At 48.9% G+C, this 21738-nt stretch overlaps 1 protein-coding gene across 3 annotated transcripts in view; it reads right to left on the bottom strand.

The window, feature by feature from the left end:
* The window catches only part of EEFSEC (eukaryotic elongation factor, selenocysteine-tRNA specific), a 310890-nt gene extending 290037 nt beyond the window's left edge, over window positions 1-20853 (bottom strand). Inside the window, exon 1 of one of the 3 annotated variants that reach the window (XM_066352209.1) lies at window positions 20139-20850. In XM_066352209.1, coding sequence (XP_066208306.1) covers window positions 20139-20454 — 316 coding nt within the window. In that variant the 5' untranslated portion in view covers window positions 20455-20850. Of the gene's footprint in view, window positions 1-10547; window positions 10652-20138 lie in introns of those variants that run through there. The other 2 variants (XM_066352212.1, XM_066352211.1) reach the window with 2 other exon arrangements.
* Window positions 20854-21738: the final 885 nt, after the last annotated feature.

The following is a 21738-nucleotide window of genomic DNA, read 5'->3' on the forward strand; positions in this document are numbered from 1 at the left end:
CTCAAAGGGTTAGCCCTGGAGTCCTGAGAGAGAGAGAGAGAGAGACAGAGACAGTACACGAGCGTTCGTACTGCTCAAAGGGTTAGCCCTGGAGTCCTGAGAGAGACAGAGACAGAGAGACAGAGACAGTACACGAGCGTTCGTACTGCTCAAAGGGTTAGCCCTGGAGTCCTGAGAGAGAGAGAGAAAGACAGAGAGACAGAGACAGTACACGAGCGTTCATAGTGCTCAAAGGGTTAGCCCTGGAGTCCTGAGAGAGAGAGAGACAGAGACAGTACACGAGCGTTCGTACTGCTCAAAGGGTTAGCCCTGGAGTCCTGAGAGAGAGACAGAGAGAGAGACAGAGACAGTACACGAGCGTTCATAGTGCTCAAAGGGTTAGCCCTGGAGTCCTGAGAGAGAGAGAGACAGAGACAGAGAGACAGAGACAGTACACGAACGTTCGTACTGCTCAAAGGGTTAGCCCTGGAGTCCTGAGAGAGAGAGAGACAGAGAGACAGAGACAGTACACGAGCGTTCATAGTACTCAAAGGGTTAGCCCTGGAGTCCTGAGAGAGAGACAGAGAGACAGAGAGACAGAGACAGTACACGAGCGTTCGTACTGCTCAAAGGGTTATCCCTGGAGTCCTGAGAGAGAGAGAGAGACAGAGAGACAGAGACAGTACACGAGCGTTCGTACTGCTCAAAGGGTTAGCCCTGGAGTCCTGAGAGAGAGAGAGACAGAGAGACAGAGACAGTACACGAACGTTCGTACTGCTCAAAGGGTTAGCCCTGGAGTCCTGAGAGAGAGAGACAGAGACAGAGAGACAGAGACAGTACACGAGCGTTCGTACTGCTCAAAGGGTTAGCCCTGGAGTCCTGAGAGAGAGACAGAGACAGAGAGACAGAGACAGTACACGAGCGTTCGTACTGCTCAAAGGGTTAGCCCTGGAGTCCTGAGAGAGAGACAGAGACAGAGAGACAGAGACAGTACACGAGCGTTCGTACTGCTCAAAGGGTTAGCCCTGGAGTCCTGAGAGAGAGACAGAGACAGAGAGACAGAGACAGTACACGAGCGTTCGTACTGCTCAAAGGGTTAGCCCTGGAGTCCTGAGAGAGAGAGAGACAGAGAGACAGAGACAGTACACGAGCGTTCGTACTGCTCAAAGGGTTAGCCCTGGAGTCCTGAGAGAGAGACAGAGAGACAGAGACAGTACACGAGCGTTCATAGTACTCAAAGGGTTAGCCCTGGAGTCCTGAGAGAGAGACAGACAGACAGAGACAGTACACGAACGTTCGTACTGCTCAAAGGGTTAGCCCTGGAGTCCTGAGAGAGAGAGAGACAGAGACAGAGAGACAGAGACAGTACACGAGCGTTCGTACTGCTCAAAGGGTTAGCCCTGGAGTCCTGAGAGAGAGAGAGACAGAGACAGAGAGACAGAGACAGTACACGAGCGTTCGTACTGCTCAAAGGGTTAGCCCTGGAGTCCTGAGAGAGAGAGAGACAGAGAGACAGAGAGACAGAGAGACAGAGACAGTACACGAGCGTTCGTACTGCTCAAAGGGTTAGCCCTGGAGTCCTGAGAGAGAGAGAGACAGAGAGACAGAGACAGTACACGAGCGTTCATAGTACTCAAAGGGTTAGCCCTGGAGTCCTGAGAGAGAGACAGAGAGACAGAGAGACAGAGACAGTACACGAGCGTTCGTACTGCTCAAAGGGTTATCCCTGGAGTCCTGAGAGAGAGAGAGACAGAGAGAGACAGAGAGACAGAGACAGTACACGAGCGTTCGTACTGCTCAAAGGGTTAGCCCTGGAGTCCTGAGAGAGAGAGACAGAGACAGTACACGAGCGTTCGTACTGCTCAAAGGGTTAGCCCTGGAGTCCTGAGAGAGAGAGAGACAGAGAGACAGAGACAGTACATGAACGTTCGTACTGCTCAAAGGGTTAGCCCTGGAGTCCTGAGAGAGAGACAGAGAGACAGAGACACAGAGACAGTACACGAACGTTCGTACTGCTCAAAGGGTTATCCCTGGAGTCCTGAGAGAGAGAGAGACAGAGAGAGACAGAGAGACAGAGACAGTACACGAACGTTCGTACTGCTCAAAGGGTTAGCCCTGGAGTCCTGAGAGAGAGAGACAGAGACAGTACACGAGCGTTCGTACTGCTCAAAGGGTTAGCCCTGGAGTCCTGAGAGAGAGAGAGACAGAGAGACAGAGACAGTACATGAACGTTCGTACTGCTCAAAGGGTTAGCCCTGGAGTCCTGAGAGAGAGAGAGACAGAGAGACAGAGACAGTACACGAGCGTTCGTACTGCTCAAAGGGTTAGCCCTGGAGTCCTGAGAGAGAGAGAGAGACAGTACACGAGCGTTCGTACTGCTCAAAGGGTTAGCCCTGGAGTCCTGAGAGAGAGAGACAGAGACAGTACACGAGCGTTCGTACTGCTCAAAGGGTTAGCCCTGGAGTCCTGAGAGAGAGACAGAGAGACAGAGAGACAGAGACAGTACACGAGCGTTCGTACTGCTCAAAGGGTTATCCCTGGAGTCCTGAGAGAGAGAGAGACAGAGAGAGACAGAGAGACAGAGACAGTACACGAGCGTTCGTACTGCTCAAAGGGTTAGCCCTGGAGTCCTGAGAGAGAGAGACAGAGACAGTACACGAGCGTTCGTACTGCTCAAAGGGTTAGCCCTGGAGTCCTGAGAGAGAGAGACAGAGAGACAGAGACAGTACACGAGCGTTCGTACTGCTCAAAGGGTTAGCCCTGGAGTCCTGAGAGACAGAGACAGAGAGACAGAGACAGTACACGAGCGTTCGTACTGCTCAAAGGGTTAGCCCTGGAGTCCTGAGAGAGAGAGACAGAGACAGTACACGAGCGTTCGTACTGCTCAAAGGGTTAGCCCTGGAGTCCTGAGAGAGAGACAGAGAGACAGAGACAGTACACGAACGTTCGTACTGCTCAAAGGGTTAGCCCTGGAGTCCTGAGAGAGAGAGACAGAGACAGTACACGAGCGTTCGTACTGCTCAAAGGGTTAGCCCTGGAGTCCTGAGAGAGAGACAGAGAGACAGAGACAGTACACGAGCGTTCATAGTACTCAAAGGGTTAGCCCTGGAGTCCTGAGAGAGAGACAGACAGACAGAGACAGTACACGAACGTTCGTACTGCTCAAAGGGTTAGCCCTGGAGTCCTGAGAGAGAGACAGAGAGAGAGACAGAGACAGTACACGAGCGTTCATAGTGCTCAAAGGGTTAGCCCTGGAGTCCTGAGAGAGAGAGAGACAGAGACAGTACACGAGCGTTCGTACTGCTCAAAGGGTTAGCCCTGGAGTCCTGAGAGAGAGAGAGACAGAGACAGAGAGACAGAGACAGTACACGAGCGTTCGTACTGCTCAAAGGGTTAGCCCTGGAGTCCTGAGAGAGAGAGAGACAGAGACAGAGAGACAGAGACAGTACACGAGCGTTCGTACTGCTCAAAGGGTTAGCCCTGGAGTCCTGAGAGAGAGAGACAGAGACAGTACACGAGCGTTCGTACTGCTCAAAGGGTTAGCCCTGGAGTCCTGAGAGAGAGAGAGACAGAGAGACAGAGAGACAGAGAGACAGAGACAGTACACGAGCGTTCGTACTGCTCAAAGGGTTAGCCCTGGAGTCCTGAGAGAGAGAGAGACAGAGAGACAGAGACAGTACACGAGCGTTCATAGTACTCAAAGGGTTAGCCCTGGAGTCCTGAGAGAGAGACAGAGAGACAGAGAGACAGAGACAGTACACGAGCGTTCGTACTGCTCAAAGGGTTATCCCTGGAGTCCTGAGAGAGAGAGAGACAGAGAGAGACAGAGAGACAGAGACAGTACACGAGCGTTCGTACTGCTCAAAGGGTTAGCCCTGGAGTCCTGAGAGAGAGAGACAGAGAGAGACAGAGAGACAGAGACAGTACACGAGCGTTCGTACTGCTCAAAGGGTTAGCCCTGGAGTCCTGAGAGAGAGACAGAGAGACAGAGACAGTACACGAGCGTTCGTACTGCTCAAAGGGTTAGCCCTGGAGTCCTGAGAGAGAGAGACAGAGAGACAGAGACAGTACACGAGCGTTCGTACTGCTCAAAGGGTTAGCCCTGGAGTCCTGAGAGAGACAGAGACAGAGACAGAGACAGTACACGAACGTTCGTACTGCTCAAAGGGTTAGCCCTGGAGTCCTGAGAGAGACAGAGAGACAGAGACAGTACACGAGCGTTCGTACTGCTCAAAGGGTTAGCCCTGGAGTCCTGAGAGAGAGAGACAGAGACAGAGAGACAGAGACAGTACACGAGCGTTCGTACTGCTCAAAGGGTTAGCCCTGGAGTCCTGAGAGAGAGACAGAGACAGAGAGACAGAGACAGTACACGAACATTCGTACTGCTCAAAGGGTTAGCCCTGGAGTCCTGAGAGAGAGAGAGACAGAGAGACAGAGACAGTACACGAGCGTTCGTACTGCTCAAAGGGTTAGCCCTGGAGTCCTGAGAGACAGAGACAGAGACAGAGAGACAGTACACGAGTGTTCGTACTGCTCAAAGGGTTAGCCCTGGAGTCCTGAGAGAGAGACAGAGACAGAGAGACAGAGACAGTACACGAGCGTTCGTACTGCTCAAAGGGTTAGCCCTGGAGTCCTGAGAGAGAGAGACAGAGACAGAGAGACAGAGACAGTACACGAACGTTCGTACTGCTCAAAGGGTTAGCCCTGGAGTCCTGAGAGAGACAGAGACAGAGAGACAGAGACAGTACACGAACGTTCGTACTGCTCAAAGGGTTAGCCCTGGAGTCCTGAGAGAGAGAGAGACAGAGAGACAGAGACAGTACACGAACGTTCGTACTGCTCAAAGGGTTAGCCCTGGAGTCCTGAGAGACAGAGACAGAGAGACAGAGACAGTACACGAGCGTTCGTACTGCTCAAAGGGTTAGCCCTGGAGTCCTGAGAGAGAGACAGAGACAGAGAGACAGAGACAGTACACGAACGTTCGTACTGCTCAAAGGGTTAGCCCTGGAGTCCTGAGAGAGAGAGACAGAGACAGTACACGAACGTTCGTACTGCTCAAAGGGTTAGCCCTGGAGTCCTGAGAGAGAGAGACAGAGACAGTAAGACACAGTCCCATCTGGGCCTTGTCAGCCATACTGAGGAGTCAGATTTATGCCAATGGAGAACAACTGAAGACTTTTAAACAGGAAAGAAAAATAATTATATTAGCAATTTAGAAAGAACTCTTGGCCCTGGTGGATAGCTCAGTTGGTTAAAGCATAGTGCTGAAGCGCAGAGGTAGCCGGTTCAATCCCCGGTCAGGATACATACAGGAATAGATTGTTGTTCCTGTCCCTCTCTCTCTCCCTTCCTCTCTCTAAAATCAATAAAATAAACATTAAGGCCTGACCTGTGGTGGTGCAGTGGATAAAGCGTCAACCTGGAACACTGAGGTTGCCAGTTCGAAACCCTGGGTTTGCCTGGTCAAGGCACATGTGGGAGTTGATGCTTCCTGCTCCTCCCCCTTCTCTCTCTTTCTCCTCTCTCTCTAAAAATGAATAAAAGCTAAAAACAAAATAAAATAAACATTAAGAAATAGTAATAATAAGCTTAAAAAAAAAAAAAAGGAGTTCTTGGCGACAGAGAAGAAGGTAGTTCTAAGGGGCTAGAATCCGAGTCTGTGGAGGAACACTGTATGCACACAGGAGCTAACGAGGCCTGCCCTAAAAAAGCAGCTGTGGTGATGGGGAGGCTAAACACGACCAAGGACATGCAGGAGGGACAAGACCTGGTAAGTGATTCCCGTGGAAGTGAAAGAGCACATGCTGAGGATCGTATGAAAAGTGTGCCGTGAAAGAACGGAGCTATCAGCCCACTGGGAGAGTGAGGAGTGAAAAGGGTGGCCTTCCCGGTATGGCCTCTGAGGGCCTGTGGTAGTCACTGGTGGGGAGGGCAGCCCAAGAAGTTAGATACTCAGGTCTAGAACCACCAATTCCTATTCAAATTAAATAAAATCAAAATTTAAGTTCCTCATTGCACTAGCCACAGTGCAAGTGCTCAACAGCCCCAATGGCTAATAGCTACCACGCTGGACTGCCCTGCCCCAGAACATTCCCATCAGAAAAATCTGTCAAAAAGCGCCGATCGGACCCCTGCAGAGATTTTCTTAAACACTGTCAGCCCTCTCCTGGCCATGCTGAAAGCTAATGGTGAATAATGTGCTGGCAAAAACCCGCTTTCCTTCCCAATCTTTCCACGCTCTACCTGTCTCTGGGCATCGAACAAAGTGCTCAAAACAATGGATTCCGTCCCACGTCAGGTCTTTTTTCTCTAAGACATTTGTTCTGAGGACCATCTCTGAATGTGCCCTGGATCACTTTAGAGAATAGAGAGCACTAAATGTGCACACGCACACACACAGGGTCTTTGGTGCTTATGATATAAGCCCTGAAATTCACCTGGGAATGGCCACAGCAGAGCTGGTTTTAAATGCCACACTGCAGTGCAGCTGGGAAGGCAGAGCTCCGGTCTCAGTGTCAGATAACCAAGGACCAGCCAGTGAACCTCCCAGAGCTTTAAGCATCCAAATAAATCCACGGTAAAGGGTGAACCTACAAGGTCAGGCAGGGAGGGCTCCTGAGGCCAAGCAGGTTTAAAAAAAGAAAAGAAAAGAAAAGAAAAAAAGCCCTAGCTGGGTAGTTCAGTTGGAGAGCACTGTCCTGATAACCAAGGTGCGGGTTCAATCCCCAGTCAGGGCGCATGTAGGAATCAACCAATCAGTGCATGGGTACTAAAACAGCAAATCAATGTTTCTCCCTCTCTCTCTTTTCCTCTCTCCTCTCCCTCACCCCACCCCACCCTTGCTTTCATTCTCTCTCTTCCTCCCTCCCCCCTCCCCCCCTCTTTTCCTCTCCAATCTCTCTCTCCTGCTCCCTCTCTTGAAAAATCAATAAATAAAAATTTAGGGGGAAAAAAGGCAGGTTTATCTTTAGGTTGCACCTGTGTATGCCACCAAATAAATATCCTCAGGAAGCAGGTTAGAGTCAAAGGAAATTATTTCAGTCTTCCCGAGGCCCCAAGACAAGAGAGGCATCATCACAACATAAGAGATATGGAAAGAGGGAAAGTCAACTTCTCTCTCAACAGCAAAACCTGTTTCTTCTCCTGCCAAGAGAGGATCACCATACTAACTAGTTCCTTCCACTCCCTCCCCACCCAACCAAAGCCACTTCAAAGCAGCAGAAGCCTAATCACACAGCACAAGAAAATAAAAGACCCAATTAACAAAAACAACTAAAATAATCCAGGGGAGAACGGAAGCAGAAACCTCTCTTTTTGACACCTTGACTTCTTACCCATACCCTTCTCCTCAGCAAGCCTGGGGCTCAGGCTGGAGAGTGGCTCCTGGCAAATCGGGGCCTCAGAAGTCAGACTGGGCACACCCTGTGCTCCAGCCATGTTGGAGTGCCACTTCTACGGGCTTTGCAGTTTAGAGGGCACATACACCCTCAAGGCCTGGCCTGCAGGGTGCAGTGAGATGATTAAGGTTCTAGAAGTGTCCAGCAGACAGCAGCTGTTCCCAAACATCCATTCCCCCTCATTCCTTCTGAGCGGCAGATGGCTCCTCAGCCTTTGTTTAGCCCGTATCCACCCCCAGAGCCACGCTTTCCCTCCTGATGGTGCCTTCTACCTGTGGTGTCACTCTTTCGCCCTCTCCAAGCAGGTCTGAAAGCTGCAGTCACAGTGGGGATAAGGACATCCAGCCTCCAGACCACTTCTCCCAGGCCCTCTCCTTACTTAGATTCTTTAAAAGTCACCAGAAGAGCCCGACCAGACGGTGGCACAGTGAATGTGGCGTCGGACTGGGACGCAGAGAACCCAGGTTCGAGACCCCAAGGTTGCCAGCTTGAGCACAGGCTCATCTGGTTTGAACAGAGTTCACCAGCTTGAGCCCAGGGTCGCTGGCCTGAGCAGGGGGTCACTGGGTCTGCTGTAGCCCCTGGTCAGGGCACATTTAAGAAAGCAATCAATGAACAACTAAGGTGCTGAAACGAAGAATTGAAGCTTCTCATCTCTCTCCCTTCCTGTCTGTCTGTCCCTATCTGTCCCTCTCTCTGACTCTCTGTCAAAGAGGAAAGAAAAAAAAAGTCACCAGAAGAAATCTCCCAGCATAAAACCCAGCCACCAAACACACAGAGGCTCTCCAAGTGCCTGAGCTCTGGGCCACACCCATCTTTGCAATTTGGGTTCACACCATTGATGGTTCCTCCGTAAATTTCACATTCCAGCCTTCCTTCACGGATGCATTTTTGTCTGCTCCAAGTCTTCTAGCTGGAAAGCCTCCCGTCTTCTCCACTGGCAAAATACAGCCCTCCTCCTCACTCACCATGACCCTGATGTCCCAGCCTCACCTCCTCCCACTTCCCTCCCACTTGAAAGTGGCAGCTACTGACTGGCCCTTTTCTTTGGCCAGGTACACTCTCATACTGCTGACCACTCAGGATGTGTCCTGGGTCAGCTCTTCCCTTCCCTTTTCTCTGCCAGGACCTCCAGCACTCCCTTCTTGGGCACATACATCTTATGTTCCTCGGCATAAACCCCTGACAAATTTGCACCTGATCTTAACTGGATGTTGGCACTGCCCCCGCTCTTCCCTCGCCTCAGGCCTGGGAGCTCCTTGAAGACAGGCACAGCTGAACCTGCTCTCACTTCAAACCAAGTGCACAATACATGTTTGCAGAATCTCTGAATTAGTGGTAAACACAAGCCCAAATGCTCCCAGGGCCCAGGCATGTGACAGGGAGAAGCAGCACTCTGAAGCACACGTCCCCTCTGCGCAGGCTCAGGCCCGTAAGGAGTACGCCTCCATGGGCGCGAGTCTCCATGTTTCCACACAAGCCAGGAATTTGGGTTGTTATATGAGATCTCTCCATTTTTATTTTTATTTATTTATATTTTTTAAGTGAGAGGAGGGGCAATCGTGAGACGGACTCCTGCATGTGTCCTGACCAGGATCCACCCAGCCACCCATCTGAAGCCTGATGCTTGGATCAACTGAGCTATTTTTAGCACCTAAGGCTGATGCGCTTGGACCAACAGAGCTATCGTCAGCATCCAGGGCCAATGCTCAAACCTATAGAGCCACTGGCTGCAGGAGGGGAAGATGGAGAGAAGGGGAAGAGGGGAGGGAAGAGGGAGAGCAGATTGTCGCTTCTCTTGTGTGCCTGACCAGGAATCAAACTCGGGACGTCCATACACCGGGCCCATACTCTATCAACTGAGCAAACCAGCCAGGGCCAAGCTCTCCCAATTTTTAAATGCTGGTGATGCATTCTTATATTTTTAAAAATTGTTATATGGGTCGTCAAAACATATCTGCAAGCCAGACCCTGAACAAGTCCTTAATGTGGGATGAGACACTACCAAGGGATAAACAGTCAGATGACCCACTTCCTGTCAGGCACTAAAAACATAAATAGAAAGATCCAGGAAGAGGACAGGAGGGACCCTAACAGGCCTTCCAGAAACAAGCAAGTGACACTTGCTACACACCTACGTCAGCCAAGATAATGGGTTGGACACATTTAATCCTCTCAATATATATTCATTTATTTAATTCAACTCAACTTAAGTCAAATATTGAGTAAAGATAACCCACAGAATGGGAGAAAATGTTTGCAAATCATATATCAAATACGGGACTGGTATCCAGAATACAAAAAGAATTCTTGTAACTCATCAATAAAAAACCAAATAAGCCAATTAAAACATGTGCAAAAGATCTAAATAGATAATTCTCTAAAGGAGATATACAAATGGTCAACAAGCACATGAAAACATGTTAAATATCACTAGTCATCAAGGAAACGCAATGAGATACACCTCACGGCCACTCTCATGGCTATCACCCAACCTCTAACAAGGGTTGGTGAGAATGTGGCGAAACGAGAAGCCCCATTCGCTGCTGGTGGGAAAGTAAAGTGGTGCAGCTGCTGTGGAAAGTCTGGCTGTTCCTCACAGAGTAGAAACAGCTACCCTGGGAGCCAGAATGGAAGTGGAATGAAAACACATGCCCACATACAGACTTACACAACAATGTTCACAGGAGATTCTTTTTTTAGACTTTTTACTGACTTTTGGAGGGGTGAAGAAAGAGAGGGAGAATGAAGAGAGGGAGAAGCGGGAAGCACCTACTCGTAGTAGCTGCTTCCTGTATGTGCCTTGACCAGGCAAGCCTAGGGTTTCGAACCGGCAACCTCAGTGGTCCAAGTCGACACTTTATGCACTGTGCCCCTGACAGGGTTGCAGGTAGGGGCCAGGACCCCCTCCGCCCTTAAGTGGACAAAGGGACACTGATAAACTGGATGTTCCAGGTCACTACCCCTGGGCATCCTGACTGGGTGTGGAAGGTCCCCTAGCTTACTTACGGTTAATCTTACATAAATCTCTGAAAGCTACGTTTTTCCCCGTAATGACCACCAGCCCCCACCCTCGAGTCCCCTATTTAACCCTGCCCGTTAGAGAACCGGTTGCTGACGTCGGCCTCAGGAGCCAGCCCGGCAGATGACCCCCTAATAAACTTCTCTCACCTGAACTCAGTGTCCTCCTCCGCCGACCTTACAGCCACCACAGGCCAGGCTGGATGATTACTTCTAATAGCCAAAAAGTGAAAATAACCCAAATGTCTTTCAACTGATAAATGGATGAAAAATAAAAAAGGGGTCTGTCCACATAACGGAGCTCCATGTGGCATGAAAAGGAAGGAAGTACAGCTGGGGGAGGGAGGAGCTGCTGTCTAATGAGTGCAAAGTTTCAGTTCTGTACCATGGAAAGAGTTCCGGAGATGGATGACACTGAACATAAAAATGCTTAAGATGGTAAATTTAATGTAATACAGTATGTACTTTACCACCATTAAAAATAAAAACAGCCCTGGCCAGTTGGCTCAGCGGTAGAGCGTTGGCCTGGCGTGCAGGGGACGCGGGTTCGATTTCCGGCCAGGGCACATAGGAGAAGCACCCATTTGCTTCTCCACCCCCACCCCCTCCTTCCTCTCTGTCTCTCTCTTCCCCTCCCGCAGCCAAGGCTCCATTGGAGCAAAGATGGCCCGGGCACTGGGGATGGCTCCTTGGCCTCTGCCCCAGGCGCTAGAGTGGCTCTGGTCACGGCAGAGCGACGCCCCGGAGGGGCAGAGCATCGCCCCCTGGTGGGCAGAGCGTCGCCCCTGGTGGGTGTGCTGGGTGGATCCCGGTCGGGCGCATGAGGGAGTCTGTCTGACTGTCTCTCCCCGTTTCCAGCTTCAGAAAAATACAAAAAAAAAAAAAGAGAATGGAGGCATGAGCTGGAACTAGAGCCGAGCCCATGAGAGGCTCATTCTTGCTCCCCGCCCCAACATGAAGCCACCTCAGAAATGCCAGGATGCACCTCACAGGACCGAGGCCTGGGTTCCCCAAAGCACCAGAGCGGCATGGACCATTATCTTCACTGAGCGCAGTCTCCAAGACCCTACTGAGGCTCCTGCCAACAAAGAATAGTAACAAGGGGTGGGGGGATGTCCCAGGCCTTAATTTACGGGTTGCTTCCTGCTCAAATCTTATTCCAACCTGGATGGGTGGCTTTGAAGAAAAACACACAAGATATGCTGGGAAAAAACAAAGGAGATGCTAAGTGAAAAGTTTAAAAACAATTAATTTTAAATGATTACAGCTTTACCAAAAGTTATGGCTATGATTTCCTTCTGACTTTGATTATAACCTTCCAGCAAAAATATCTGCCTCAAGAAGGCAAAGCCTTTGCATTATTTTCTATTCCTAGCATGACTACAAAAATATTCTTTGATTTAACATTTGATATGTTTTGTTCTCAAGGGCAAGCCCCATGAGAAGAAAAATGTACCCCAACAGAATGAAATATGACTACCTGTTTCCATTTTTCTTTCCTGTTGGTTCCTGCTCAAATATTCTGCATTAATTTAAACTCCAAGCTGCATCTCTGATGTTGTGCTACTCCCACACTGTCACCCAGACTGAAGTAAAGTCACCCGCTGTCCAACTCCAGGAGAAAGTGCTGCACAGACACAGCTCGACTTGAGTATCCCGGAGATGGTTCAAGGCGCTCCTACTTGGAAGATCAGGTGGGGTCAGCGAGTGACAGCAGACAAACAAGAAAACTTGTATTTGAATAGAAGCACACTTGGCACCGGGGGAGGCCAACTTCCTACTGGACATAAAGAGGCTTTGAGCAAGTTAGCACAAAAGACACCAGCAGAGAACACTGCAGAAATGGCACTGAAGAGGAGGATCTTCGGTCATGGTGTGCACTTTTCAACAAAGAAAAAATAAGAGGCAGTTTTCCCTGGGTAAGCACAAAGTCTCACGGAACCTAGGCCTGACAGATTCTAGGAGCTAAAGAAGTTAAAGTTAAGGAAGCATTTCCACTTATATCAACTCCTTTAAATATGCCTCAAAATTTTAGGACAAATATATATGAGTACTATAATGTAACACAATGTATTTCTACACAGATTCATAAAAAGACAAGGGACAAAGAAATTCAAAAGTGGGTTGTTTTTTTTCTTTGGTTGGTTGGTTGGTTTTACATTCGAATAACATCCAAATTCCTTGAGTGGGTGTGGAGAGGCCCAGAGAAGGCCCCCATCTCTGCTTGTGTTATGCGGCTTTCTGGGCATTATATGCAGATGCCCAAAGGTTAATATAAAAAAATCTGGCCTGACCAGGCAGTGGCGCAGTGGATAGAGCATCAGACTGGGATGCGGAGGACCCAGGTTCAAGACCCTGAGGTTGCCAGCTTGAGCACGGGCTCATCTGGCTTGAGCAAAAAGCTCACTAGCTTGGACCCAAGGTCACTGGCTCGAGCAAGGGGTTACTCAGTCTTGCTGAAGGCCCGCAGTCAAAGCACATATGAGAGGGCAGTCAATGAACAACTAAGGTGTCACAACAAAAAACTAATGATTGATGCTTCTCATCTCTCTCCGTTCCTGTCTGTCTGACCCTATCTATCCCTCTCTCTGACTCTCTCTGTGTCTCTGAAAACAAACAAACAAAACCAAAAAAAAAATCTGGTTGAAAATGCACATTCATTAACATACAGGAACACTGTGTTTAATAGCTCCAAAGAAGGTATCTCAGATAGACTGCAGGCAAACTCCTTGATAGAAGAGGAGAAAGGGACAAGTGCTTTCTCCACATTGGCCCCAAGAGCTCAGAAAGCTGGTAAAACAGAGAAGGCAAAATAGCTTGTTTAACTGTTTAACAAAGAATGTTCTCTCCCAGCTGCAGGGACAAAAATCCATGGGGCTGCCATTTCCCCTCCAAAGAGAATAACGCTGAGATGGACCTACATGGCTTTGGCAGCTCTCGTCAGCTGTGGCCAGGGGGACCCAAGAGGGTCCAAGCCAGGCAGGAAGCACCACTTCTTCAATGGTAGGCAGGGGAGGCAAGAGATCAGGGTGATAAGCTATGGCAGAAGAGCTATTGTTCACTAACCACTGAAACAAAAGACCAGGAGACAATACACTGTTAATCCTAGCAGCCACCAGAGGACTATAAATTGCAAAACCAAGATACCAGTATTTTTCAGCTCTCCTCTTTCCTGCCAGAGTTAGATTAAGGATGGGTCCAAGTCCCTCATCCCCACCCAAGTCTTTAAAACATATATTACTGAATCCTTTTGAGTTCTAACCCTTAAAGGTTCTCTAATTCAAAATAGATTAGAGAAAAGTGCCACCCGGAAACACCACCACAGGAGACTGGAGGGACAGGTACATTTTACCACTCACACTGAGAATGTCCAAGTATGGGCACTGTATGGGCGCTGTGGTCAGATGGATGTGGGTTCAAACTGAGCTGACATTTAGGACCCCTCTGAGCCTCTGCTTTTTCATTTGTAAAATAGGGATATCATCTCTCACCTCACGGAACCGCTGTGCAAGTTAAACAAAAACAACAGCATGAGGGTTAACACTAAGAAAAATGCTAAGTATTACTGTCACTGTTAAGCCCACAGCACCACTTAGGAGTTCTGGGGCCACATGGATCAAGGAGATAAGCCCAATTTGTCTCTAAGTTAAGATTCTTGTCGTACATGAAAGTACTTGGGGGATGGGGAGCAACAAAACTAGAGAGCCTGCTTTAAGATAACATTAAATTAAGAGATATCAATATGGAACTCAGACAATAGTTCTCATTTCCTTCTACTGAGAACACTGTATTCAGCAAGGGTCTAAATCAGTTATGGTAGGCCAGGAACTCTAACCAAAGCCCAATCTTCCAGCAGTCCCAGGTATAGGAGCGGTGCCTGCTGCCAACAGGAGTCCCTGCCCAGCAATCCGACATCTCTAAAGCTCAGACCAGATCGTGTCACACACCTACTTCCAAAGCCTCCCAGCACCCGTAAGAGAAATCTAAACTGAGGGCCTACTCTAAACCAACTCTTACCCCTCTATGGGATCTAGGCCGCAACACTTGTATCCTCATCTTTAGCACACCTCCCTCCCTACACACCACGTTGATTTCCAGCTGCACCTAAAAGTTGACAGGAATCTCTGATTCTAAATAGACAAAACAGCAGATTTAAGCATCAGCGCCTTACCCGGGTATTTTCTCTACTAAGAAGCTCTTCTTTCTTTATTACACCCCACTTCTGGCCCCAGCAAAGCAAGTTATTCCTGCTTTTTGTTCTACGTACAAAGAGCTCTAACAGATCATTCTGCACATGGGACAGTGCCCTCTTGCCAGCTCTGCTATCAGCTCCTAGAGGGAGGGAAAATCAGCAGGCATTATGTACTTACGACAAGCCAGGCCCTATAATGACTGCTTTCCACTTACGATAACCAACTAGCCCAGGAGCTGGTAACAGCTTCATTAATTCAGAACTTACCAAGTGTCTACTACATACCCCAGGAAGTGAGAATACACTGCCAAACAGGACAGTCATGGTTCCTGCTCTACTCTCATAGAGGACAGAGATGATAAACAAGCAAACAAACAGTATGAGACAGTGAAAGGGCTATACAAAAATAAAACATGGATATGAGAAAGTATCGGGGGAGAGACTGGGGACACTTGAGATAGGTAGGTCAGAGGAGACCTCTCTGGGTAGGTGAACTGAGACATAAGTGTTGGGGAGCCAGATGTATTAAATAGAGGGAACAGCAGGTGCAAAGACTGGCCCATTCAGTGCCTGACCAGGCAGTGGCGCAGTGGATAGAGCATCAGACTGGGACGCAGAGGACCCAGGTTTGGAAACCCGAGGTCGCCACCTTGAGTGCGTGCTCATCCAGTTTAAGCACAGCTCACCAGCTTGAGCTCAAGGTCGCTGGCTTGAGCAAAGGGTCACTCTGTCTACTGTAGCCCCCAGTCAAGGCACATATGAGGAAGCAATCAATGAGCAACTAAGGAGCCGCAACGAAGAATTGATGCTTCTCATCTCTCTCCCTTCCTGTTTGTCTCTCCCTATCTGTCCCTCTCTCTGATTCTCTCTGTCTCTGTCACAAAAAAAAAAACAACACACACACACACAAAGACCAGCCAATTCAGTAAGTAGAAATGAGGCCAGTGTGGCTGAAGGTAAGAAAAGGAAGGGATAAGGCTTAAGAGGAAGGCAAAGGCCGACCATGAAGAAGGTCTCTATTCCTGAGGACTATAAAAAGGAAGCTGGATTTTACTCTAAGCACAATGAGAAACCGCACTGGAAAGTCTTGAGGTTGAGGGGTGACATGATCTAATGAACATCTGTAAGAGGAGTACTCTGCCTACTGTGTGGGGAATGAATTAGAGAGAAGGAGTATAAATGGCTAGGAGACGAAGAACAAAGTCCAGAATTGTAGGAGTCTGGCTGCCACAAGCCAGGATTTGGACTCTGAAGACATTTCAGGGCAAAGATCTCCATGGGTTTATGGATCATAAGGATAAATAAAGGTATTGAGCAGATCCAGATTAAGGGCAACAGATAAACTGCAACATCAACCCAAGGTATTTTACTTTGCAAGTTTCAGTTTCCTCATCTGAAAAATAACACTAACACTCCCACACACACACACCACTTGAGGTTGCTGCATAGAATCAAATTCCTATCAACTGCTTGACCAGGAGGTAGCGCAGTGAATAGAGCATTGGGCTGGGACACGGAGGGCCCAGGCTCAAAACCCCGAGGTTATCAGTTTGTGCACGGGCTCATCTGGTTTGAGCACGGGCTCACCACCTTGAGCGTGGGATCATAGACATGACCCCATGGTCGCTGGCTTGAGTCCAAAGGTTGCTGCTGGCTTGAAGCTCAAGGTCGCTGACCTGAGCCCAAGGTTGCTGGCTTAAGCAAGGGGTCACTCGCTCTGCTGTAGCCCCCCAATCAAGGTACATAAGAGAAAGCAATCGATGAACAACTAAGGAGACTAAGGAGCTGCAACAAAGAATTGATGCTTCTTATCTCTCTCCCTTCCTGTCTGTCTGTCCCTATCTGTCTCTGTCTCTCTCTCTGTCACAAAAAAAAATTCCTATCAACCAGCCTGGGCCAGAGCAGGATCTCAATGCAAATAAATATCCTTCCCCTCAAAAAAAAGAAAATCTGTTTTCAGGTGGGGGGAGGGAAGGAGGGGGAGGGGGAGGGGGAGGGAGAGGGGGAGGGGGAGGGGCACAAAGAAAACTAGACAGAAGGTGACGGAGGACAATCTGACTTTGGGTGATGGGTCTGCAACAGAATTGAATGACAAGATAACCTGGACATGTTTTTTTTGAATGTATGTACCCTGATTTATTGATGTCACCCTATTAAAATAAAAATTTATTTATAAAAAAAAAATCTGTTTTCGCCCTGGCCTGATAGCTCAATTGGTTACAGCATCGTCCCAAAGCACAGAGGTTGCAGGTTCAATCTCCACTCAGAGATCATACAGCAACAGATCAATGTTCCTCTCTCTCTTTCTCTCTCTCCCTTCTTCCCTCGCTAAAATCAATAAAATAAAAATTAAAAAGAAATAAACCTGTTTTCTTATTTCCTTGAAAAGGAAGGTGGGGATCTGACCTATTTAAGGAAAAATACTAGCAGCTATGGTCTCACCATTCTCACGTTCTCAGGTCACATTATAGTGCTTGTTAGAAGATCCTTCTCAGGAGGTGAGAGGAAAGTAGAAGGAGCCACAATGTACATATAAGAGAGAAGGGGTGGTGACATTATAAAGTGGCCTGGGGAAGTGTGGGACAAACCTCTGGCTTGACAATGAGGCAGACCTGGGCTGTGCCATTTACTCGCAGGGCCCCCTAGGTCCTCACGTCCTCACCTGTTAAATGGTCACTACCACACCTCCTATGGGCTTTGCTCAGGACATGGCAAACATGCCAGAAGAGCAATGCCAATCAAGAGCTCTGTGGTTATAGTGGCCGGTGTCTGGAAGGTCCAGAATCAGGCTCAAAGGCCATACAATTAATAAGGGGGAAACCCAGGCCCCAACCCCAGTTCTCACTCCAAAAGTACATCCTTCACCACTTGCCTACACTATTTACTAAAAAAAACTAAGAATTTGCCTTCTTTTTTTTTAACCTGTCTCTTTCACCTCCAACCTAGACTGGCTCAGAGTATATGTCTTAAAGTACATTTAAATGTGACCAAACAGAATCCAGTCACAAGGGAAGGGAAAAGAGTAGAAATCATGGCCCCTTAATATTCGGTTTAAGCAGACGACCTGAGGCAGTATAACCTTAGGCAGATCCCCTCTCTTCTTTGAGCCTCCATTTCCTCTATTGTAAAGTGGGGAAACTATCTCAGACTGCCTAAAACAGTGGTCCCCAACCTTTGTTGTGCCACGGACCAGTTTAATGTCAGAAAATATATATATATATATTTTGTTTGTTTGTTTCTTTCTTTAAATTCTGAAGCCGGAAACGGGGAGAGACAGTCAAACAGACTCCCGCATGCGCCCGACCGGGATCCACCCGGCAGGCCCACCAGGGGCGGTGCTCTGCCCACCAGGGGGCGATGCTCTGCCCCTCCAGGGTGTCACTCTGTTGCCACCAGAGCCACTCTAGCGCCTGGGGCAGAGGCCGCGGAGCCATCCCCAGCGCCCGGGCCATCTTTGCTCCAGTGGAGCCTGGACTGCGGGAGGGGAAGAGAGAGACAGAGAAGAAGGAGAGGGGGAGGGGTGGAGAAGCAGATGGGCGCTTCTCCTGTGTGCCCTGGCCCGGAATCGAACCCAGGACTTCTGCACGCCAAGCCGACGCTCTACCACTGAGCCAACCGGCCAGGGCTAATGTCAGAAAATATTTTCAAGGACCAGCCTTTAGGGTGGACGGATAAATGTATCACATGACCGAGACAAGCGTCAAGAGTGAGTCTTAGACGGATATAACAGGGAATCTGGTCATTTTTTAAAAATAAAACATCGTTCAGACTTAAATATAAATAAAACAGAAATAATGTAAGTTATTTATTCTTTCTCTGCAGACCGGTACCGGTCCGCGGCCCGGGGGTTGGGTACCACTGGCCTAAAACATGAAACAGTTACGCGGTAATAATGATGAAAGTACTTACACTCATCACTGTATTATTTGACTTAGCATGCCCAGGGACAAATTAGGCTATCCGCCACCAGGCTAACAAAACCATCAGCCCAAGACAAACCATGTCACAGTCCACACAGAACATGAGTTGGATTTGCACCTGGTCCAATCAATCCTCTTGAGAACACATTCCTAGAAACCCCCTTCAACTCCAGCCTGCCCAGCCCTACAGCACCAGCAAAACAGCAGCCTTGCGGTTGGGAGGGTCCCAAAAGGACACTCTGTGAGGTTTCCAAGATGCCACTAACGATCCAACTGGTGACAGCTGGGAACCTGCACTGCCTCTACTTCCGGCTGCCCCTGCTCATCCTCGTCCCTACCTGAATCCATTAAAAATTATTGTATTTATTTAGAATCTATGCCTATATCACTGTTTTTCATCCCTTTAAATATATCTTTGAAGATGCCTCTGTTGTAGAACTGAGGATTAAACATCTTCAATAGAAAATAATCATCTGCCCAATATATGTTATGTTCCTATATGTGCTGTACACATAGAGACTATAACTGGAAAAAATACAAGGAAGTGGAAAATAGGGAAGAGAACCAGGTACCTGGGTCAGCAGAGCGGAGATTTTATCTTTGCAATGTGCCCTTTTGTGGCGCTTGCTTGTATTATGGTATCATTTTTTTTCTAAAATCAAAACCATTTTTAAAGTACTGTCTGGAAAAGTAATCCACAAAGGTGGAAGTGCCTTCCTTCAGAGAGACAGGAGAGACAATTAAGGAACTTCTGCCTGACTTGTAATACTTCATCACAGGTAGAACATACTCATGTACTACCTCTGTGATTAAAAATTAAATTGTACACATCTAAGGAGAGCATTTGGCAGTACCTATCTTGACTTAAAATACACATGCCCTTTGCCCCAGCCAGTTCAATTCTAGTTGCTTATCCTGCAGTTACACTAGCCCAGCCACTGAAAACTTCTGTTCTAGAAAATTCACTGAAGCATCATTAGCAAAAATTACAATAGAAATGCCACAAATGTCCATCATTAAGAGATAGTTAAGAAAATGTCGGTACAAGTGCACAATGTAATTTTAGGAGACTTTTACAAAGAATGTAGTTTTATATGTACAGATATCGAGCCCTTAAAATTAAGTAAAATACTATATATGTTGTATCACTTTGTAAAAAAAAAAATGTTTAAAAGAAGGAAAATAAGAAGGGGCACAGGTATCTACAAATATGCTTGTCTTGACATGAGTTTTCCTGAAATGATATACAAGAAACTGGGGACAGTAGATGACTCTGGGAATGGGAACAAGGCCACCAAAGGGGAGGGAAGCTGAGACCGTGTTGTGACGCTTTTTATGTATACCCTTTTTGTAGTCTTTCGGTTTTCTCAATTTGTTCAGGGACTAACACATCTTGACTTTTTAAAAAACCAAAACCCTTTTAAGGAAATCGCCTTCCTGTCCGGCAGCCCTGGGGTGGGAAGAGCTTCCAAGTCCACCGGCCGTGAGTCCAAGATCCAAAGCCTCCGCTCACAGCTGCGGGGCCTCGAGAGTCACGCCGCGCCCCGCCTGCCAACGAGCGCCCTTCCCCAGCGCGGAGCCGGCGCTCCGCCCCGCGCCCGCCAGCCCGCTACGGTCGCCAGCGCTCACCGCCAATGATGGTCCGGATGAGGGAGGCGTGCCCGGGGCAGTCGACCAACGTGACCTGAAGCTGCGGCTCGCCGGGCTCGGACCCGGACTCCGGCGCCGGCAGGGGCGCGGGCAACGCCGAGCGCAGTCGCGCGGGCAGCGGCACCGAGAAGCACGAGAAGCCCAGGTCGAGTGTGATGCCGCGCTCGCGGCTCTGCGGCTGCTTGTCGAAGGCGGCGGTGGCGGCCGTGGTGCTCAGCGCCCGCGCCAGCGCCGTCTTGCCGCTATCGATGTGGCCCAGCACGCCCACATTCACGTTCACCCGCCGTCCAGCCATGCCGCCGCGCCGCCCTCCCGCTGCAGCCGCTGCGGTCCGGCACGCTAAGCTGCCCCTACGCCACCCGCGCGCGGCACGCCAGTTCCGGCCCGCTGTTTCCGCCCTCCCCGGCACCTGCGGGGTCGCGGGTCTCCGCGCTGAAGGAGACTGCCCGCAGAAGGGCCGGGACTCGACCTAGGTCACCACTACCGGCCTCTCGCACCTGGCTCCTCCCACCGGAAGCTTGGAGGAGCCCGAGGTTGGGACATTCATCCATCACTATGTAGCTCCCGGATACCAGGCTCTTTTCACGACGCTGGGGTAGTGGCCTCTTGACATTATATGGTATTGGCGTGGGTGTAGTGATAACAAACAAACAGATGAAAGAATGACTTAACCAGACCAGTTCAGAAACTGAGAAGCCCTAGGGTAAATATAAACTGATTAAAAAGGACTTGGCCCTGGCCGGTTGGCTCAGCGGTAGAGCGTCGGCCTAGCGTGCGGAGGACCCGGGTTCGATTCCCGGCCAGGGCACACAGGAGAAGCGCCCATTTGCTTCTCCACCCCTCCGCCGCGCTTTCCTCTCTGTCTCTCTCTTCCCCTCCCGCAGCCAAGGCTCCATTGGAGCAAAGATGGCCCGGGCGCTGGGGATGGCTCCTTGGCCTCTGCCTCAGGCGCTAGAGTGGCTCTGGTCGCAATATGGCGACGCCCAGGATGGGCAGAGCATCGCCCCTGGTGGGCAGAGCATCGCCCCTGGTGGGCGTGCCGGGTGGATCCCGGTCGGGCGCATGCGGGAGTCTGTCTGACTGTCTCTCCCCGTTTCCAGCTTCAGAAATGAAAAAAAACAAACAAACAAAAAAAAAAAAGGACTAGAGCTCTAGGAGAAGGGAGGACAGCCACCTCACCATGGATGCTCGCTGGTAAAAGTAAAGTGACCAATCCTCCTCCTTTAGGGAGGACAGTCCTTCTGTAAGTTCTGTCCTCCCTCGAAAAGTGTCCTCCTATATGTCCTCCTTTTTGATATCGGAAGAGTAATCTATAAATGTCGTATTCGATCGATGCAGCGTTGATACATTGCGTATGATGTGCATATTTGTATCTAAATGAGTACTTTTTTCTTACAATTATTATTAAAAGTTAATAGGCATGTAAGCATAATTACAATATAAAATATTACAAGTGTTTTATTATGCATTTGTTGTATTATAGTGTACTGTTGCAATAAATAGTTTCTTTTATTTACGATATTGTTTTATTCCATTTATTTTTGTCCTTTTCATTGTAAAAAAGTTGGTCACCTTAGTA

This window comes from Saccopteryx leptura, chromosome 11 (genome assembly GCF_036850995.1).
Source record: "Saccopteryx leptura isolate mSacLep1 chromosome 11, mSacLep1_pri_phased_curated, whole genome shotgun sequence".
Taxonomy (NCBI): Eukaryota; Metazoa; Chordata; class Mammalia; order Chiroptera; family Emballonuridae; genus Saccopteryx; species Saccopteryx leptura.